Raw genomic sequence first — 16,376 nt, 5'->3', positions numbered from 1 at the left:
CAAAGATATAGACTAGTTAAAGATCAAGTTAGAAACGTCTGCACAAGACTTTTAGTTAACAGGCACGCATGAAACTGTCAAAGTTTCATCAGCTGATAAATCTATAAATATTCGCCACAGCTCTGCATGCGTCATGACCAATCGATTACAAAGGAGATGTTACTTACGAGCTAAATCCCAGCTCCTTCTTGTAGCACCACAGCACAGAGGGCCGAGCTTTGACCGTCGTCTTGGAAAGCATGTGGTGGAGTATGACAACCTTTTCGAGGAACACATAGGGCAAGTTATTAGCACAACCATCGCACAACGCAAGTACCGCGAAGGATTCTTTTCTGCCCCGCTATTCCGCTTTACCAGTTGCCGTGGTGCCCTCAACCTTTCAGATGCGGGCTGCGCCGCTTTCATAAATAAACCGTAGGCTCTTTACGTACTAAAGTAACGCATCGGATCGAACACCGTATGCACCGACATGCCACAGCGCACGGACTAACTTCTGTTTTTGGTTTTGCACATGCCGAGACAAATGCGAATAAAGGTGGTGAGAGCGCACAAATATTTATCTTTAAAAACGGGCTCCCAGTTCTCATAGTCGCGCAGAAAGAGTGGCAGAACTCGTAGCGAATACATTTACCTGGTCGCGGCCCTTTTCGCCGACGATGACAAACATTGTTCGGTGGCCAGTGTGAACTCCATTTTCAATTAGCACACGTATCCGATTATCTATTTTCTTGCGTGTCATTGCCGGTATTTAACGCATGCGGCCGCACAACACACACTACACGTGCACGCTAGCGGCGATATGCGCGCTGGATGGGGCCATGATTTATGAGTGACGTCAAATCTGTTTTCGCTCTACTTGAGTTATCTCCTAATAAATAAGGAACACTTTATAAAGGTTCATTTATATACTACTGAACCAACTTTTGTAAAATAAATTGACTGTTAGTAAGACATAACGAGAAAATTGCTTTTATACTGCAATTTTGCATTAGTTTGTACAAAAGCGGCGGCGCGCACAAACATTTCATTTGCAATTTTTGTTCTGTAGTATCTGTCCACACTCTACCCAAGTTTTGCAAGCTTCCGTTCGCTTCCGTTTTCTTGGTTCCTTTCGGTTCCTGTCTGCCCTGCGTGATCCGCATTGCAATGTGGGACTACGTGGACTGTTGGTCCGCGTTTGGGTATTTGTTATTGTTGGCGGGATTTATATTTGCGGTGGTAGGTATTGGCTTTTTTTTTTTTCTTGCGTGCTTCCTTTTGTGTCCTTTGTAATACAAAAATAATCTCGCATGCAGCAAACAACGACCGCTCAAAGAACTTTCGACTATAAAATGCTTGCGTTGCTTGTTCTGAAAGCATTTGAGTGGGCCCGGCTTACTGCTTGGCGCACCAGTTTTGTAGTTCACGATCTGTCTCTCAAAGTTATTTGATGCACTATCTCTGTGTTTTCTTGGTACCGCGTCGTCTACTCGCAGTTCTTTAGACCGTTGCCGACTGGCAGGTTCATTGCTACTGACGTCTGTATATGTGTCACACTATTCATTTCTCTCTCCCTTTTTTTCCTTCGTTGTTTGTAGCTGTGCATCGTTCTCTATGCCACCTCATCTAGAATACCGTTGATCATTCGGTACACTGAAGAATTCAATTTCAAGGACCCTTCACAACCTGGCCAAAGTTTTCAGTACCCTCATCTGAGAGATGAACCAAGCATCGATCTCTCCGTTATCGTCCCTGCGTATGAAGAGGAGAAGCGTCGTAAGTAAAGCAGGATATTTAAGTAAAGCTCATTTTCTGGATATGCGTTTCCTGTTACCACTGAAAAAAAAAATTAATTGAAAATACCTCTGCCATATCGCTGTCGTTTGGTAGTATTTCTTGGTCGGTATATATATATATATATATATATATATATATATATATATATATATATATATATTTTTTTTTTCTCCTATTCTTTCTTTCTCTTCCAGTTCCCCCGATGCTTGACGAGTGCCTGGAGTATCTGGAGGCCAGGCAGGTATGAAAACAGCGGTGTCGGTACTGCACGGCGTTCAAGCAAAAGCTTTTGGTGCAGTTAGTGAATCGTCATGATGCAGCATACCAACAGTTTTCTCCCTCTCGCTCTCTCTCTCGCCAGTTCTGTTTTCACAGTCTGAAAGTCGCTCACATCGAAATGCTACTGCTTCAGCTTTAGCACTTGCTGCTCGATGTCCTACACAATAAGCGCACCACACATAAATGCCTGCTTTGGCTGTGTGTGTGTGTGAAAATTAATGAGCATTAACTTGCTCAATGTAGGATATGGCTTTTGGTGCCAATAGGCTTTTCACAGTCAAAGCATCAACAGTAACAAGGTTGAAACTCATTTGTTTGTTTTACCTCCAAGTAAATGTTTGTCCTTTTTGTCACCTTTCTTTTTTTTTGTTTTACCTTCTGTCTTTCACCAGCTTTTTTGACAGTACTTAATATTTCCTCCACCATAGAAGAGGGATCCAAACTTCACCTATGAAGTGATCATTGTCGATGATGGAAGCCGGGATCGAACGACGTCGGTTGGCATGCAGTACAGCCTCAAATATGGAACCGAGAAAGTCCGTGTCCTGACGCTGGCCAAGAACCGTGGAAAGGGTGGTGCCGTGCGCCTGGTTTGTAATATTTCTTTGGTCCATAGAACACATGCACACATTGTTTGGTAACTTTGTCACATACTCACTGTGCCACATCAAGGCATTACAGCAAGGGAAGCTCTAAAAAAAAAATCCTTTCGTCTGTAAAAGAAGTGTTTATATTGCAGCCCAACAAATGTCAAACTCTGCAGGTATCAGTTGTTAAGTAGTCAAAATGGCATTTGCAAAAACAAGATTTTAAAAATGGGGGGGAAGGGTACACATTATGTCAGGATATCTACAAAGCCAACTGACAACGAAGCCAATTAGAGCCTCAGTTCCCCTGATCCTTCTCCTTCAAGATGTTTATGGTGAGAGAGCAATCAGTACTATTCTTTGACCAATTTTAGGTTCATGAGTTATCTGCCTTATAGAGCATGTACAATGAAATACAATGCAACATAAATGTTTATGTTGCTAATAATAGTTTCTGCCAATCAGTAACTTCCAAACGGCCATGCATGACTGGAAATACTGTCACTGGCAATAATCTCATTCCAGGGGATGCTTAGCGCCAGAGGAAGGAGCCTGCTGTTTGCTGATGCCGATGGTGCAACACAGTTCTCTGACCTGGAAAAGCTTGAAGAAGTGGCGAATGAGCTGCTCAAACAAGTAAGCTAATAACTTGCCCTGCCCCCTGCTTTTAAGTAGTATAGTAGTAGTAATTTGTTGATAATTCATTAGTAAGGTACAAAATAAATGGGAAAGCCACAGGCATTGTAACTGTCTCACTTTTTATGGGACAACTACTACTATAGGGTTTTGCTAATGGTCTGATAATGTTCATTCTTTGTGTGCTGTGTAAGATTTGGTTGTTGCTATGCCTTTGCTAGTTTACCCCCAAGAATTCTCGGGCATCTTAAGCACACAAATTTGCGTTAATTAATATTTAATACAGCAGTTTACAGAATTGCAACTTTTATTTTTCCCCTTTCTTTTTAAACTAGGTGGCATATTGAAAGGAAATGGCATGAAAAGGCAGTACTGCAAGACAACACTTGCATCTCTTTGTCTTTCCTTGTATGGCTGTCTTATCATACCGTCTTTTCTTCCCTATATCTGGAAGATTGTCCAATCTTGCAGCAAACATCTCATTTATTTTCGTTGCAATATAACTTCAGCGTTTCTTCTACTCTGAGGAAACCATCACTCGTAGGACATGTCAAGCACTATCTGTAGACAAAAGTTTAGCTTACGGGCCATTGTGCCCAATTGAAGCTGCCATGAGCATTTGAATTTGGAATGGAGCGGCTGACGGAACATACTCACTTAACCATTTGTGTCTTTATCCATGAACTGAACTGTAGCTGCCTTGTTTTACTTTCTTGAATAGAAATAGAAGAGTATTCTTAGTTTGACAGCTATATTGTCAGAATGTTCCTAGAATGTCAAAATTCAATGAGCATGTCCTGCGTCCTCCTCTTATAAACACTTCTTATCCTTCCTGCAGAGCACTAATGTGGTTGTAGTTGGTTCACGTGCCCATCTTGAGAAGGATAGCATCGCCGAGGTAAGTTGGATTTGGATGGTGCCCTCTTTTGTATTTATTATGCCTGCCCAGTCATGCTGAAAGGCATGGACTCCAATAGTCCGCTGCCGTGTGCCACCTTCGCAGTTGTTTGTGTCTGCCATCGCTAGGGTACCGACTACCTTGGGCATGTCTTGCTACCGCTCTTCTGCTTTTGCAGCATGACAAACACTAAAAAAAAAGTTGTTGTCTCCATGAGTGTGTCCCCAACCTCGTCAGACTCTAATACCGACTACCTTGGGCATGTCTTGCTACCGCTCTTCTGCTTTTGCAGCATGACAAACACTAAAAAAAAAGTTGTTGTCTCCATGAGTGTGTCCCCCAACCTCGTCAGACTCTAAGATCGCTCAGAGAAGTTATTCCTTGTCAAGTCAGCTCTTATTACCAACTGGTACGTTACCAAACATGAAAAACATTTTTTTTTTTATATACCTGGTTAGGTGCACTATCTCCATGAAAGTTTAAAAAAATGACCACCTCCTCATGATTCTTGTCATCAAAATCATTTTTATTGGCCTAAGCACAAAGATAACGATGTAATAACACTGTGTGGTAGCTATGCATGTTGATGCTGCATTCTGGATTTTCATGTCAACTAGCAGTATTTGAAAGGCACCTCATAGGTGCTTTTTGGCATCGGTGATGACCCAATGGCCTAGACCAAATTTGTGGAAATTTTCACAAAAGTTGACCGCCATAATATGCTTGAACTACTTCTACACAATTCCACACACATCTGACTATGTATTTTGGATGTATATGTTGCATGATCGCTTCTGAGTTAATCTTGAAAAGGAATAAAATCAAGGTGACCAATTTGGTACCAGGGTACTGACAATGATAAAGTGTGAACAGCTTCTGGGAAATTTATGTCTTGTAAATAATCCCACGGCTTTAGTGCAGCTGGGCAGGCATTTGAAAAATACAGAAGAGTATTTTAGAATATTTATTGATGGTTGACTGTGTCATTAATTTGCTGCTGTTTCATTTCTTCATTGCAGAGGTCAATATTTAGGACGTTGCTTATGTACGGATTCCATTTCCTTGTTTGGCTGTTCACCGTGAGGGGCATTGCTGACACACAGTGCGGTTTCAAGCTCTTCAGCCGGGAAGCAGCAACACACCTGTTCACCTCGCTACATGTGGAGAGGTGGTAAGTGGCACCACATTTTCTGCTTGTCAGAAGAGAAACATTGCTCTGTTGTCTTTCCAATGCTCGATACACTTAACAGTTTTAACCTGTACAATTAAATTGATTTCAGGGCTTTCGACGTCGAGATCCTGTACATAGCTCAATCATTGAAGTTTCCTGTAGCTGAGGTTGCTGTTCACTGGACAGAGATCGAAGGTTTGTTCCTTTGACTGCTATTTCTTTGCACTTCTGTTATGCCCTGCTACGCTTGAATGAAAGCTACACTGCATCAGGTGTAAAAGCATATGGTCGTGCAGCACTGCTATCCCTTTTTATTATTTATTTTATTTATTAATACTGTCAGCCGTAAGGCCGTTACAGGGTGAATGTAGAAAATACAACTTAACAAATGTACACAGCCACAAGTACAAACTTTTATACAAACCTAGTTCAATCAACTAGAAACCAACAATCATCACACTTCCAACAATCAGCACAATCATCTAGTGGCTTTGTCGATACAGGCCGCAAATACAACAGATTTACCGGTCAACATTCACAACAGCAGGCTGGGTTTCAGACAAAAAAAAAATAATAAAAAACACACACACACACACACACACACACACACACATATATATACACTCGGAGCCTCCGCGATAGACATGACAAGAAAGACAAGATTATGACAAGAATTGCTATTCGGATACGTAACGGGACAAACAGTGTTCAAAATTGAGAAGATTATCTGCTTGGAAAAGGTCCTGAGGCAAGGCATTCCATTCAGCTGTTGTTCTTGGAAAGAAAGAGTACTTAAATGAGTTCATTCGGGCCGTCATGGGTGTAATTTAATCTTTGTGAGAAGTTCGCACAGCTCGCGAGGAACGCTGCTTCAAGTAGGGGCTTGTGTTTAGGTTGAAGTGATTATTGCGTAATAGATAAAGAAACTTTAGCCTGGCGACCTTACGTCGGTTTGAAAGTGAAGGTAAATTTAGCTCACGGAGCATGTCAGTCACTGAATCTGTAAATTTATATCTAGATAGAATGAACCTAGCCGCCCTTCTCTGAATTTTTTCAATCTTATCAACTTGGTTTGTCTGATGCGGATCCCATACAACGCTCGCATATTCCAATGTTGGACGTACCAGTGCGAGATAGGCAGTTAGTTTTGCTTTTGTAGAAGCAAGCTTCAGTTTTCTTCGGATGAACCACAACTTCGATTCGGCTTTTGAGCATATGTTATTGATGTGTGTATGCCAGTTTAGATTTGAGGATATAGTGACGCCTAAATATTTGAAATGGTTGACTTGTGTTAAAAACTGCCCGTTCATTTCATAATCAAACGATAAAGCATTTTTGGTTTTGTTTGTAATTGTAATACATGAAGGTTTTTGCATAATTAATTTTCATTTTGTATGCTGTGCACCATTGATCAATAGTGTTCAATGCAGAATTTAGTGTAACCTATTTAGAATCTAGTGTAATTTAGAATAACCGAGTAAATTAAGCAATCGTCCGCGAATAGCCGGACTGTAACATGAGGTGGGATAGAAACTGCAATGTCATTGATGTAGCATAAAAATAATATGGGACCTAACACAGACCCCTGAGGGTACCCCAAGGACATCAGATTTTGCGCCGTTTACCTCCACAAACTGAGTTCTATTGGTGAGGTATGCTTTTATCCACCACACAGTGTTTATGTTTACACCAAGGTCAAACAGCTTATTAATAAGCTGAATTACAGTCCTTCTTTGAACCTCTATATAATGAACACCGATATAACGAAGCAAATCAGAAATTTGTATTGCCGATATAGGGATTTAACGAATACAGTTAAATATTGTTTTAATGAAGGGAGAGGCAAAATTAATTTGTTATATCTATTATTGCATGTACTGCAACATCAATATATATGGCGATATTAAGAGGAATTTTGCTCACTTCATTGTGTCCAGTTCCATTATAACGAGGTTTGTCTTGTATATGCTTATGAGGAATACTGGATATAACGAAGGTATTTTGTGTCAGATGCGACTTCATTGCAACGAGTTTTAACTAGCACACATCAGAACAGTAATCCAAAGTTTGATTATTCATGATTTCACTTAATTCAAACATATCTCGGATATTTAGCTGACACAATATGTTTTTGGTGGATTTTAATACCACCTTATTCAAATGCTGTTTATGGGTGTGTAATGCTTTTTTTTGCTTTCTTATGCGAAAAATGTCAGGAACAAAACTTGGTCACTCATATTCAGTATTATGTGACATTGCTTTCTGATGCAGTAATTGTTTTCTGATGTAGTACCAGTTGGAAACCAGAGACTCGTTTGCTTCTTGCCCTTGTTTGCTCTAACAATATCTGTGCCCTGATGGGTACAAAAATTTACATATGCCTAACAAGCATAGAAGAAAGTTGTGAGCTGAACATGTGCCATCATATACTGTATCCCACTTCAACTGTATTACTGCATGATTGTACCCTTGCAACAGCAACTGCGTGTTACCTTAACTGCAACAAGGTGTAGTCACAGGCGTGCTCACTTTGAAAAGAAAGACTTCAGGGCCGGAATAATGTAACAGTTATGTTCCAGTGCTATTCCTTTTTTGCACTTCGCCAGTGGTTCGAATGCCACTCTGTTTGCATTATCACCACTATTGGCCATGGCATTGCATTGCTGAGCTTGAGGTAGCGGGTCGATTCTGGACATGATGGCTGCATTTCGATGAAGGCAAAATGCAATAACGCTAATTTAGGTGCGCATAAAAAAAAAAAACCAGGTGGTCAAAATTAATCCGGAGTCCCCCACAAGCGCATGCCTTATGATCATATTGTGGTTTTGGCATATATTACCCCAGAATTTATCGGCCAGTCATGAATGGTGGATGGTAAAAATGAAATCCTTACATTATAACTGGCTGGATGATTTTGTTTGAAAGCCCACAAGAAATAATTTCACTCTTCAAGAACTATGCACGTTTTGTTTGAAAGGTATTCAGTTTATATATAATTTGACTTCAGAAATTGCTCTTCACAACCCTCAGGTGTTAATTCCAGTACCAAAATTACTGTGTTGCACATGTAGATGTTATTTTATTTGCTGCCCTCTTACTTGCAGGCTCGAAAGTTGTACCCATCTGGACATGGGTGGAGATGGGTCGGGACCTTTTTCTTATCTGGTTACGATACAAGATCGGTGCCTGGTCTATTGCAGCACAGCCAAAAAAGCTCAAATGAGTGACGCTAGTCTGTGATTGATTTCATTTTTATATGCTTCTCTTTTTTACATGATCTTGTTATATGTATATTCTGAAGCGCAGTGTGCTGGAACATGGTCTGCGCTGGTAAATAAATGCTTTTTTCAAAATATATCGTGGTCATGTGAATTCTAGGGAGCCTTGCGTAATACTTTTTGGAAAGTATGCAACAGCTTGGCACCACAAACAAGAAAATCAATTTCACATTTCGTAATAGCAATTCCATTGAAAGGTATTGAGTTGGCAAAAAGGGGGGAGGTGATTCAAGCCATTTACAACACAACACAAGCTGTCATCTCTAAGCTGCCTACAGTCAGACTTCTGGATGCTTTCAGGCACCTTAGTGGCCATTCAAGAACTCTTGAATTTCCATTAAGGAAACTAACGTGCAGATTTGTGAAATGTGAACCTTTTTGAGCTCAAGGCAATGGAATTCTGTGAGCCGATAGACACGTTTAATCACAATACATTTACTTCCACCATGGCACACTGAATTCGAGGCCATGCTGGAAACCGTCGCAGCATTGCTGCTGACTATGTACTTTGATCTCGCTGTGCTTTTTTAACTTCATACAGTGTCCAAACTGTCCCCTTTCAGTGAAGAAGCAGGCACTACCTCCACTTAATGCTTTCGTCTCCTGCAAGCCAGCCTCTGCAACAGTGCTATGTCACTATGATTGCCAGATACATTACAATAGATACCATGAAAACCTACTTGAATCCATTTGCAACACAGGCCTTATAGTACATATATAACAAACATTAACATAATGCCTTGTGGCAAGCTTTCATCAAAGAGAGGAGTCTTTATGCCTTAAAGCGCTAGAAGAATGGTAGCTGTGCTTTCTGCACCCGTTTGAAACAATCCATAAAGCTTTTCTTAACATTGTAATGTCGTGAGTGAAAAGGCGTATAAGGCTACATATTTCTTTCAGGGCCGTAATGGAATGCAGTGGTTACTTTTTTTTATCGCCACAATTGCAAAGCACTTGCACCGAGAAATGCTTTGGATGCATTCTACAGACTGCAATAAGAGTTGAAATTGGAAATGTTATGTGAATCCTGGCGCAGGTACTTATTCTTTGATATGTTTTGAGCCAATTAATCGGAGAGGGCACGGCTACCCTAGCTGCGCTCTAATCGAAGCTGATCGACAGGATGGCGCAAGCAACACACTGCCATGGAGTAAGACAGTCTATTAACTCTATTCCCACAGCAGTGTTTACAACATAGGCATTGGTTCGTAGCTCCAACATTCACACGCTGGATCCAACGAAGGCAAAAAAATATTTGCTCTTTCACTTTCCGCGAGGCATTCCCGCGAACAGTGATAACCGTATGTCGCTACATAGAAAATTCGCTACTAGCAATGCTACCATGAATTAATGAATTCAAACGTGGCCCTACGGCCTAAACGGGAAGAGGCAGCTACGGGCATGGAGTTTCAGACACCGTGGCCACCGCGGCAATCAGCGGTCGACAGCAAGGGCATCATCCGGAAACGCCGCCCGATCTGAGTGGGAAGGCGGAGAGCCGGTAGAGCTTCTCAAGGGCGTCGCGCCCATTCGCCCGCAATCGGATCCAGTCCGCAAGGTGGGCCATTCTTCACCAGAGAATAAAGAACCAGTTAGAATAAGGAACTAGCTAACTCTACCCCTGAGATTTAAACTATAGAGAGTGGGTGAATACACTTTATTTCAGAGACCAAGCTGTTGGTGCCCGGAAGTGGGCGGCCATGGCCCTGTGCTGCCGTAGCTGGTCCTCAGGACTTGGGCTCGTACGCTGGGCATCTCACTCGTGTTCTGGTGCTTGGATGGGCCAATGCCTCCTTTTTAGGAGGCATTGGATGGGCGTTGTTTGTGGGTTGTCAGGTGTCCATGGAGAAAGGGAAAAAATAAATACACTATGGAACGCCACTTCGACCAAGTTCTGGGTGGGTTCCCAACAGGCCACTTCCACCAGATGAAATGGCCGCGGCTCTGAAGGGGCTTACTGGACATTGTCAATTAGTTCTTATCACGCTGGCCAACGTAATGATGAAAATAAAATGTAAGCGATGTCGGCGGAGCGAAGACTACTGCCCGACACCCGCAAAAGTAGCATTGTCATCATCATCACGCTGTATCTCTCATCATGGCGTCGCAAAGCTTGCGGTGCTTGTGTGTGTGAACAACTGTAGCGTTTGTGTGCCTAGTAAACTCGGTGAGCTGATGTTTGTTACATTTAAATCAACTGCAGAAAGAGGTTGTAATCTTGAGCATATTGCTTGGCTCTCTAGCCGACGCTGCTTGTCCTACGTGTCTGTGATTACTACGTTTCCCCTTGGTTAAGAACCGCGTTGCCAATGATGACCGCTCATGTTAAGCGTTGAAAACAACGAAGAACGGTTCTCCGGGGGTCGCAAGAAGACCTGGCTCGTTTAAAATATCAATCTGTCTTCATCTTCTAGGGTAAACCAAAGGGGACGACGAAATGGACTTTCAACATCGGCCCGGCGGCAAGACCGGCTCCGGCGGCGTCGCGTCATGGTCGGAGTCCAACAGAGACCGGAGGGAACGGCTGCGACAGCTTGCCCTCGAAACTATCGACCTTCAAAAGGACCCGTACTTCATGAAAAATCACTTGGGTAAATGCAGTTCTCTTACGTGCCATAAGACGGAAGTCAGTGACGTTTGAGTCAGTCTTATGTCGCACAAAAAAGTTCGCCAGAACATCTCTTGCGTTGAATTTTAGAAGCTGATGCGTCTTCATGTTCTTTTGTTGCAGGTTCTTACGAGTGCAAACTGTGCCTGACATTGCACAATAACGAAGGCAGTTACCTGGCCCACACACAAGGCAAAAAGCACCAGGCCAATCTTGCGCGCCGAGCAGCCAAGGAAGCCAAAGACTCTCCTATCCAGCCCGCACCAGCGAAGCCTCGTGTCGACATCAAGAAATTTGTGAAGATTGGACGACCAGGCTACAGAGTTACCAAAGTAAGAAAACGCAAGTGTGTGTTGCAGTCAGTCTCATTGCGTGCCACAGCCGCTTGAGGCAGTTAAGCAACCATATTTGGCGAGTCCAGGCGGGATTCGGCCGATTTGACTTCTTTACTTGTTTCCTATGAACAAAACAATTCCAAATGCAGGGGAGTGAACTTTCCAGGCAGGTAGTAATGACAGACCACTTAGTGATCTGAAATTAACCTTGTTGAACACTGTCATTGTTGGTCTGGTTTTTCCTTTCTAACAATAAAACTAGAAAATTGGCAGTGGCAGCTGTACACTTGCATAAGCGAGATCGTGAAGTGTGATTTCTAAAATTTCGGTTTTAACAAGCAAGTGGTATGAAGCTTCGTGATTGAAATACTTGGGTCCTTGTACTGCCACTGCGCACGTTTGCTGAACAGTCTTTAGTTGCGTACAATGTGAAGACAATGTATTATTAAGGTATATGAAAGATGTGGTGTCACTGTGGACATTGCCGAGGGAGGGGTGTGAACATTTACCCCCGTATTCTAGAACGTTCCACCACTCAACACTCCATCTCAACTCAAAAGTAGATGACAGAAATGATCACTGCGCTTTATTGACACTGCACAGCAATTCTTGAGAAGCGTAGTATCTTCTGTCGTAGGGGTGGTGCTGTACTGAACTCGATGAAGTGGTTGAAGCGCATAGAGTCCAGGATCGCTTGAGAAAACGAGGGTTAGTTCCGATGAGTGACTCATATCAGTAAGATTTCTGTCTTGCATGCAGTGTAGCAGAGTTGTCACCAAACACGGGTATGATTATCCATTAGAAAAGCATGCACCACATCTGGCGAGTCGTTTCTCTGTGGGAAACTTTTCTTCGGTTCTTTCCCCCCCCCCCTCCCCACTTTGATACAGATAAAACAAAGCTAGGGAGAGGGTTGATGTCACATGTGGCTTTGAACTCTTGCAGTAGCCAAGAAAACCTAAAACTCGGAGCCCTTCACCCTAGCATGTAATGTCACATTTTTGTATTGATCGTACACTGCATACATATGTAAATTTGGCAGATTGTAATATGATATGCTTTTAGTTTCTGTGGCAAAAAACACAAAAGGTTGGACATAGCACAACCAAAAGTTTTATTACAAAATACATAGTACAACCAAAAGTTTGAGAACTGCTGCTTTAAAAGTCGTTGCCCTTTTCGTTCAATCTGCAATCCTGTGCAGCAAAGGGACGGTGAAACTGGCCAGCAGTCCTTGCTGTTTCAAGTGGACTACCCTGAAGTCAATGACAATGTGGTGCCTCGACATCGGTTCATGTCAGCTTATGAACAGAAGGTGGAACCACCAGACAAGAAGTGGCAGTACCTGCTCTTCGCGGCTGAACCTTATGAAACTATTGCTTTTAAGGTGAATATATCATTGATTGAAGTTGATTTAGCAGCGTAGATTTCCAGCCAAGCTGGCACATATTTATTTAGCTAAGTAATAATGAATGCAGCCCAGTGACCATTAAACACAAGACACATTGAATGCAACTGGCAAATAGAGAAGCTGTTTACTTTTTTGGGAATATAAGTACCCAGCTGTGGACACTTGTCACTGCACCCTGTAAAGTTAGCAAAAAATCTTTCCTAAATGAAAGTTTGTTCAACTCAGTAACTATGCACAAACTGATACCCATAGTCTTTTGGAACACTGAGGAAGTGTGTGGAGCTACTTAAGCTATTTCTGAAGTTTTGCTTCCATTAAAGGGGGCTTTTGAGGAGGGAGGGTCAACATTTGTTATTTTGACTGTAGTGCATTGGAGTATACATTGTATAATATTACTGTTATTATGCTCTCTCCTTTTCTGCATTGCTCAGTTTAGCTGTCAATGCACTGTCTGCTATACTCCTTTAAATTTGACTTCAGCACTAGCACATTATTAGGTAGCGTTGCTCTGTGTTCAAATGGCACTGTGGAACAGTTGGAACATAGTACTTGAGGCGATTAAATTTAGGTACCTCATTGTACTGCACGGTGCCTAAAATCATTCAGGAAACTTTACTACTTATGACCGTGCAAGTGAGCTAAAACAACTGTATAAAGCCAAGAATAATCTGTCTTACTGAACTTATCAGGTATGTTCCGTTTAACTGTAAATTTGTGTATTGAGTATAAATGTTAAAGTGATGCTAAAGAAAAACACTAAGCAAGTTTAGACTGGTATTGAGTATTCCTGCAGCACTTTATTTGCATTTCATTGGTGAAAAAAAGGCCATTGAAATTTTGTGGCTAAACTTCGATTCTGATGTGTCGTAAATTTCATGGTATTTTCTTGTATTTAGGTCAGTTATGTGCAGGACAATGTGCCAATAGCTATAGCTTCCATGCTGAATCTGCTTACTCTTGAGTGTACCGTATATTTATATGCTAAAAATTAGCTAGTACTGAGCAGACTCTGTTCATCACGTGACATCAAGGGACGATGGTGAGGGATTTTGAAGGTGGCGGTGTTTATAGTCCTTGCGTCCTTTCTGGCCTACTGAGCCTCCGTGTATGGCAGGCTGGCGAACTTCGTATTCCAAATTTGTAATCTTCCAATCTATAGTAGGGTATAACTTAAGAAGACAGGAGAGGCCCCGCCCAGATGACCGAAGCGCAGCAGCCGACCATCGCAACTAAAGAAATAGTCCCGCTGCCATGTTCTTTGTCGGCGGGGACACCGGCCGTCCGGCTCATGGCGAAAGTCTTTAGTGCACGCCCATTGGTGGAGGCTCTTGCATCCGCCTTTGAGGGGGCAAATGCCGCTGCCTTCTAAAGTTGTATCCGAATATAGTTCTCTTCATCATCATCTCTTCAACGGTGTGCTGTTACATTTTCCATGTTTGAAACTGAGCAGAGTGGGTAGCTGTGCCTCTGAATGCAGAGAGTTGCATGTCTCGCTAGTACTTTCTTTATATATATATATATATTTCAGCTGAAAGCATTTTGCTATGGCATTACAGGTGCCAAGTAGAGAAGTGGACAAGTCCGAGGGCAAGTTCTGGACTCTCTGGAATCGAGACAGCAAGCAGTTTTTCCTGCAGTTCAGCTTCAAGTTGGAAGCCAAGCCAAAACTTCCAGGCATTCCCAGTCACAGCATGCCAACCCTAGCGCCACCACCACCACCGCCTCCTCCAGGAGGCGGCAACAGCTAGCTAGGAAGCCATGGAATAAATGTGGCATTCTCATTCTTTCCGTGAAATGTCTTAGTGCTATGCCAAGTGTGCTGGTATATACAGTGTATCGAAAGAACATGCACAGATTTTATGACAGCTGCAACACCTTTCATTATCTGTTCTTGAGTGTATCAGTTATGGTGGATAGTTTAACAGTGTGCTATGAAGTGATTAACATATGCACGAAACTACCGGGAATGGGTGCAGGTGTCTAAAATACTGGAACAGATTTTGCCGACAAATGTGTAGTGTGAAATGAAGCTGCTGCTTTCTGATGCTGACTGGGTGTCCTTGCAACATTGAGAGGCTATTGAACTGATTTTTACATGGCTTTTATAAACAACAAGGACAAATTCATATATGAAAAGGTGGCAATACTCTACCAACTACTCTCACTGCCATTTAGGTTAGAAGGCCTCTTTCATACTTATCCCAATCTCTCTAATATGTCTCCTGTGATCACCTTGAAACAAGTTTACATTGTATTCTATAGCCATGGTGCACTAAGTAATCGCAATTTGAAATGTGGCTAGCTGCTACCTGGCTACTCACTTGTTGGACTGGAACTGAAATATGTCCCAGGTGTTCTTGTGGGTCTTTTCTTTTTTTCAAACGTTTTCTCAGCCATAAGCGTCCTTTTATAGTAAATACATAATGAGAAGCATCAGTAATATATGCTAATTCCACACAGGAGTTTTTCAGTGGCTCCATGCATTCTGCAAACATGATAGAAGTGATGTGTTTCAGACATTATTGCACATTTTTCCACACAAGCAGATGCCATGCCCCAGGTGTCTCTTTAGAATGCAATTGCCCATCCATCTGATCTGATTACTCAATTAGAAACATGTATTTGCTCCCACTTGTAATTTTTATATTACTTCAATTTATTTCTGTAGCCTATATGTATGTGTGTGCATTTACTACAGGAAATTAGTGTCATTACTTGGCTCAAATGGCTGACCAGGTGAATCAGCCAACAAGCAAATGGCCCTCTCAAAGCAAGCAGAATACCTTATCCAAACAGCCTGTATTGAAATGAGGTTTGTTAGGATGAAAAAGTAGTCTGTGCATTGCACTTTGCGAGATGGCTGAATATCAAGACTTGAAAGTTTAGATGCAAACTTGGATTCTCTTCAGAAGCCGTGAAGCAAGAGAGCAGGCGAGAGCTGTCTGTAGAAGTACATAGCGCTGTAGCCTGTTCATCACGGCACTGCTGTGGTCATGGATGTGTTTGCAAAGTGGTGTCCATTAAATTAAGGCGTGAGTGAAATCTGAGTGAAATCCCTAGTCCAGGTCACACGAAACTATGGCCATGCAAAAGGACTCATGAATGAGAGAATTGAATGCCACCAAGCCCAAAAAGCTGCAACGACTGATTGAAAAATATCACATGCGATTTTGGTGGAAGGAAATCTCGAATGAGCTTTACAATGCCAAGCCCAAATTGTCATCATAATTAGAGTGTATAGCTCTGGATGAGCCAGCGCTGTAATTCAGCAAATGCATGAAACGGAACTGGAGTCTGTCTATTGCCATTCTTGTCTGTTTTGGCAAAGACAAAGTACCAGGTGTGTTGATCCTGACAAGAATGCTAACAGTCGCAGCACGCTTTGTCCACTACAGGT

General features: G+C 42.2%; 3 protein-coding genes across 3 annotated transcripts in view; 2 read left to right on the top strand and 1 right to left on the bottom strand.

Annotated features, from left to right (window-relative positions):
* Positions 1-832, bottom strand: part of LOC119449870 (RNA cytidine acetyltransferase-like) — a 36,429-nt gene extending 35,597 nt beyond the window's left edge. The window contains exons 1-2 of the mRNA XM_037713152.2: positions 632-832; positions 168-259 (exon numbers count right to left, since the gene is read on the bottom strand). Coding sequence (XP_037569080.1) covers positions 168-259; positions 632-739 — 200 coding nt within the window. The 5' untranslated portion in view covers positions 740-832. The remainder of the gene's footprint in view (positions 1-167; positions 260-631) is intronic.
* A 234-nt stretch (positions 833-1,066) lies between these two features.
* LOC119449869 (dolichyl-phosphate beta-glucosyltransferase) lies at positions 1,067-8,702 on the top strand. Its single transcript, XM_037713151.2, has 9 exons — positions 1,067-1,218; positions 1,578-1,755; positions 1,971-2,017; positions 2,484-2,645; positions 3,168-3,278; positions 4,117-4,176; positions 5,196-5,347; positions 5,457-5,542; positions 8,452-8,702. Exons 1-9 carry the CDS (start codon positions 1,147-1,149, stop codon positions 8,568-8,570), a joined length of 987 nt encoding a protein of 328 aa, XP_037569079.1. The 5' UTR covers positions 1,067-1,146; the 3' UTR covers positions 8,571-8,702.
* Positions 8,703-10,667: 1,965 nt separating this feature from the next.
* LOC119449868 (splicing factor 3A subunit 2) lies at positions 10,668-14,763 on the top strand. The gene is made up of 5 exons (XM_037713149.2): positions 10,668-10,792; positions 11,040-11,216; positions 11,357-11,565; positions 12,773-12,955; positions 14,536-14,763. Exons 2-5 carry the CDS (start codon positions 11,063-11,065, stop codon positions 14,725-14,727), a joined length of 738 nt encoding a protein of 245 aa, XP_037569077.1. The 5' UTR covers positions 10,668-10,792; positions 11,040-11,062; the 3' UTR covers positions 14,728-14,763.
* Positions 14,764-16,376: the final 1,613 nt, after the last annotated feature.

This window comes from Dermacentor silvarum, chromosome 4 (genome assembly GCF_013339745.2).
Source record: "Dermacentor silvarum isolate Dsil-2018 chromosome 4, BIME_Dsil_1.4, whole genome shotgun sequence".
In the NCBI taxonomy this organism is placed as follows: Eukaryota; Metazoa; Arthropoda; class Arachnida; order Ixodida; family Ixodidae; genus Dermacentor; species Dermacentor silvarum.
This window is presented reverse-complemented; position numbering and strand designations above follow the sequence as displayed.

Bases quoted from the DNA above. Each gene is read 5' to 3' on its own strand.
- LOC119449869 (XM_037713151.2), top strand. From the start codon at position 1,147: ATGTGGGACTACGTGGACTGTTGGTCCGCGTTTGGGTATTTGTTATTG. The intron at 1,219-1,577 runs GTAGGTATTGGC...CGTTGTTTGTAG, and splicing joins CGGGATTTATATTTGCGGTG to CTGTGCATCGTTCTCTATGC. The intron at 2,646-3,167 runs GTTTGTAATATT...ATCTCATTCCAG, and splicing joins AGGGTGGTGCCGTGCGCCTG to GGGATGCTTAGCGCCAGAGG.
- LOC119449868 (XM_037713149.2), top strand. From the start codon at position 11,063: ATGGACTTTCAACATCGGCCCGGCGGCAAGACCGGCTCCGGCGGCGTC. The intron at 11,217-11,356 runs GTAAATGCAGTT...CTTTTGTTGCAG, and splicing joins CTTCATGAAAAATCACTTGG to GTTCTTACGAGTGCAAACTG. The intron at 11,566-12,772 runs GTAAGAAAACGC...AATCCTGTGCAG, and splicing joins CAGGCTACAGAGTTACCAAA to CAAAGGGACGGTGAAACTGG.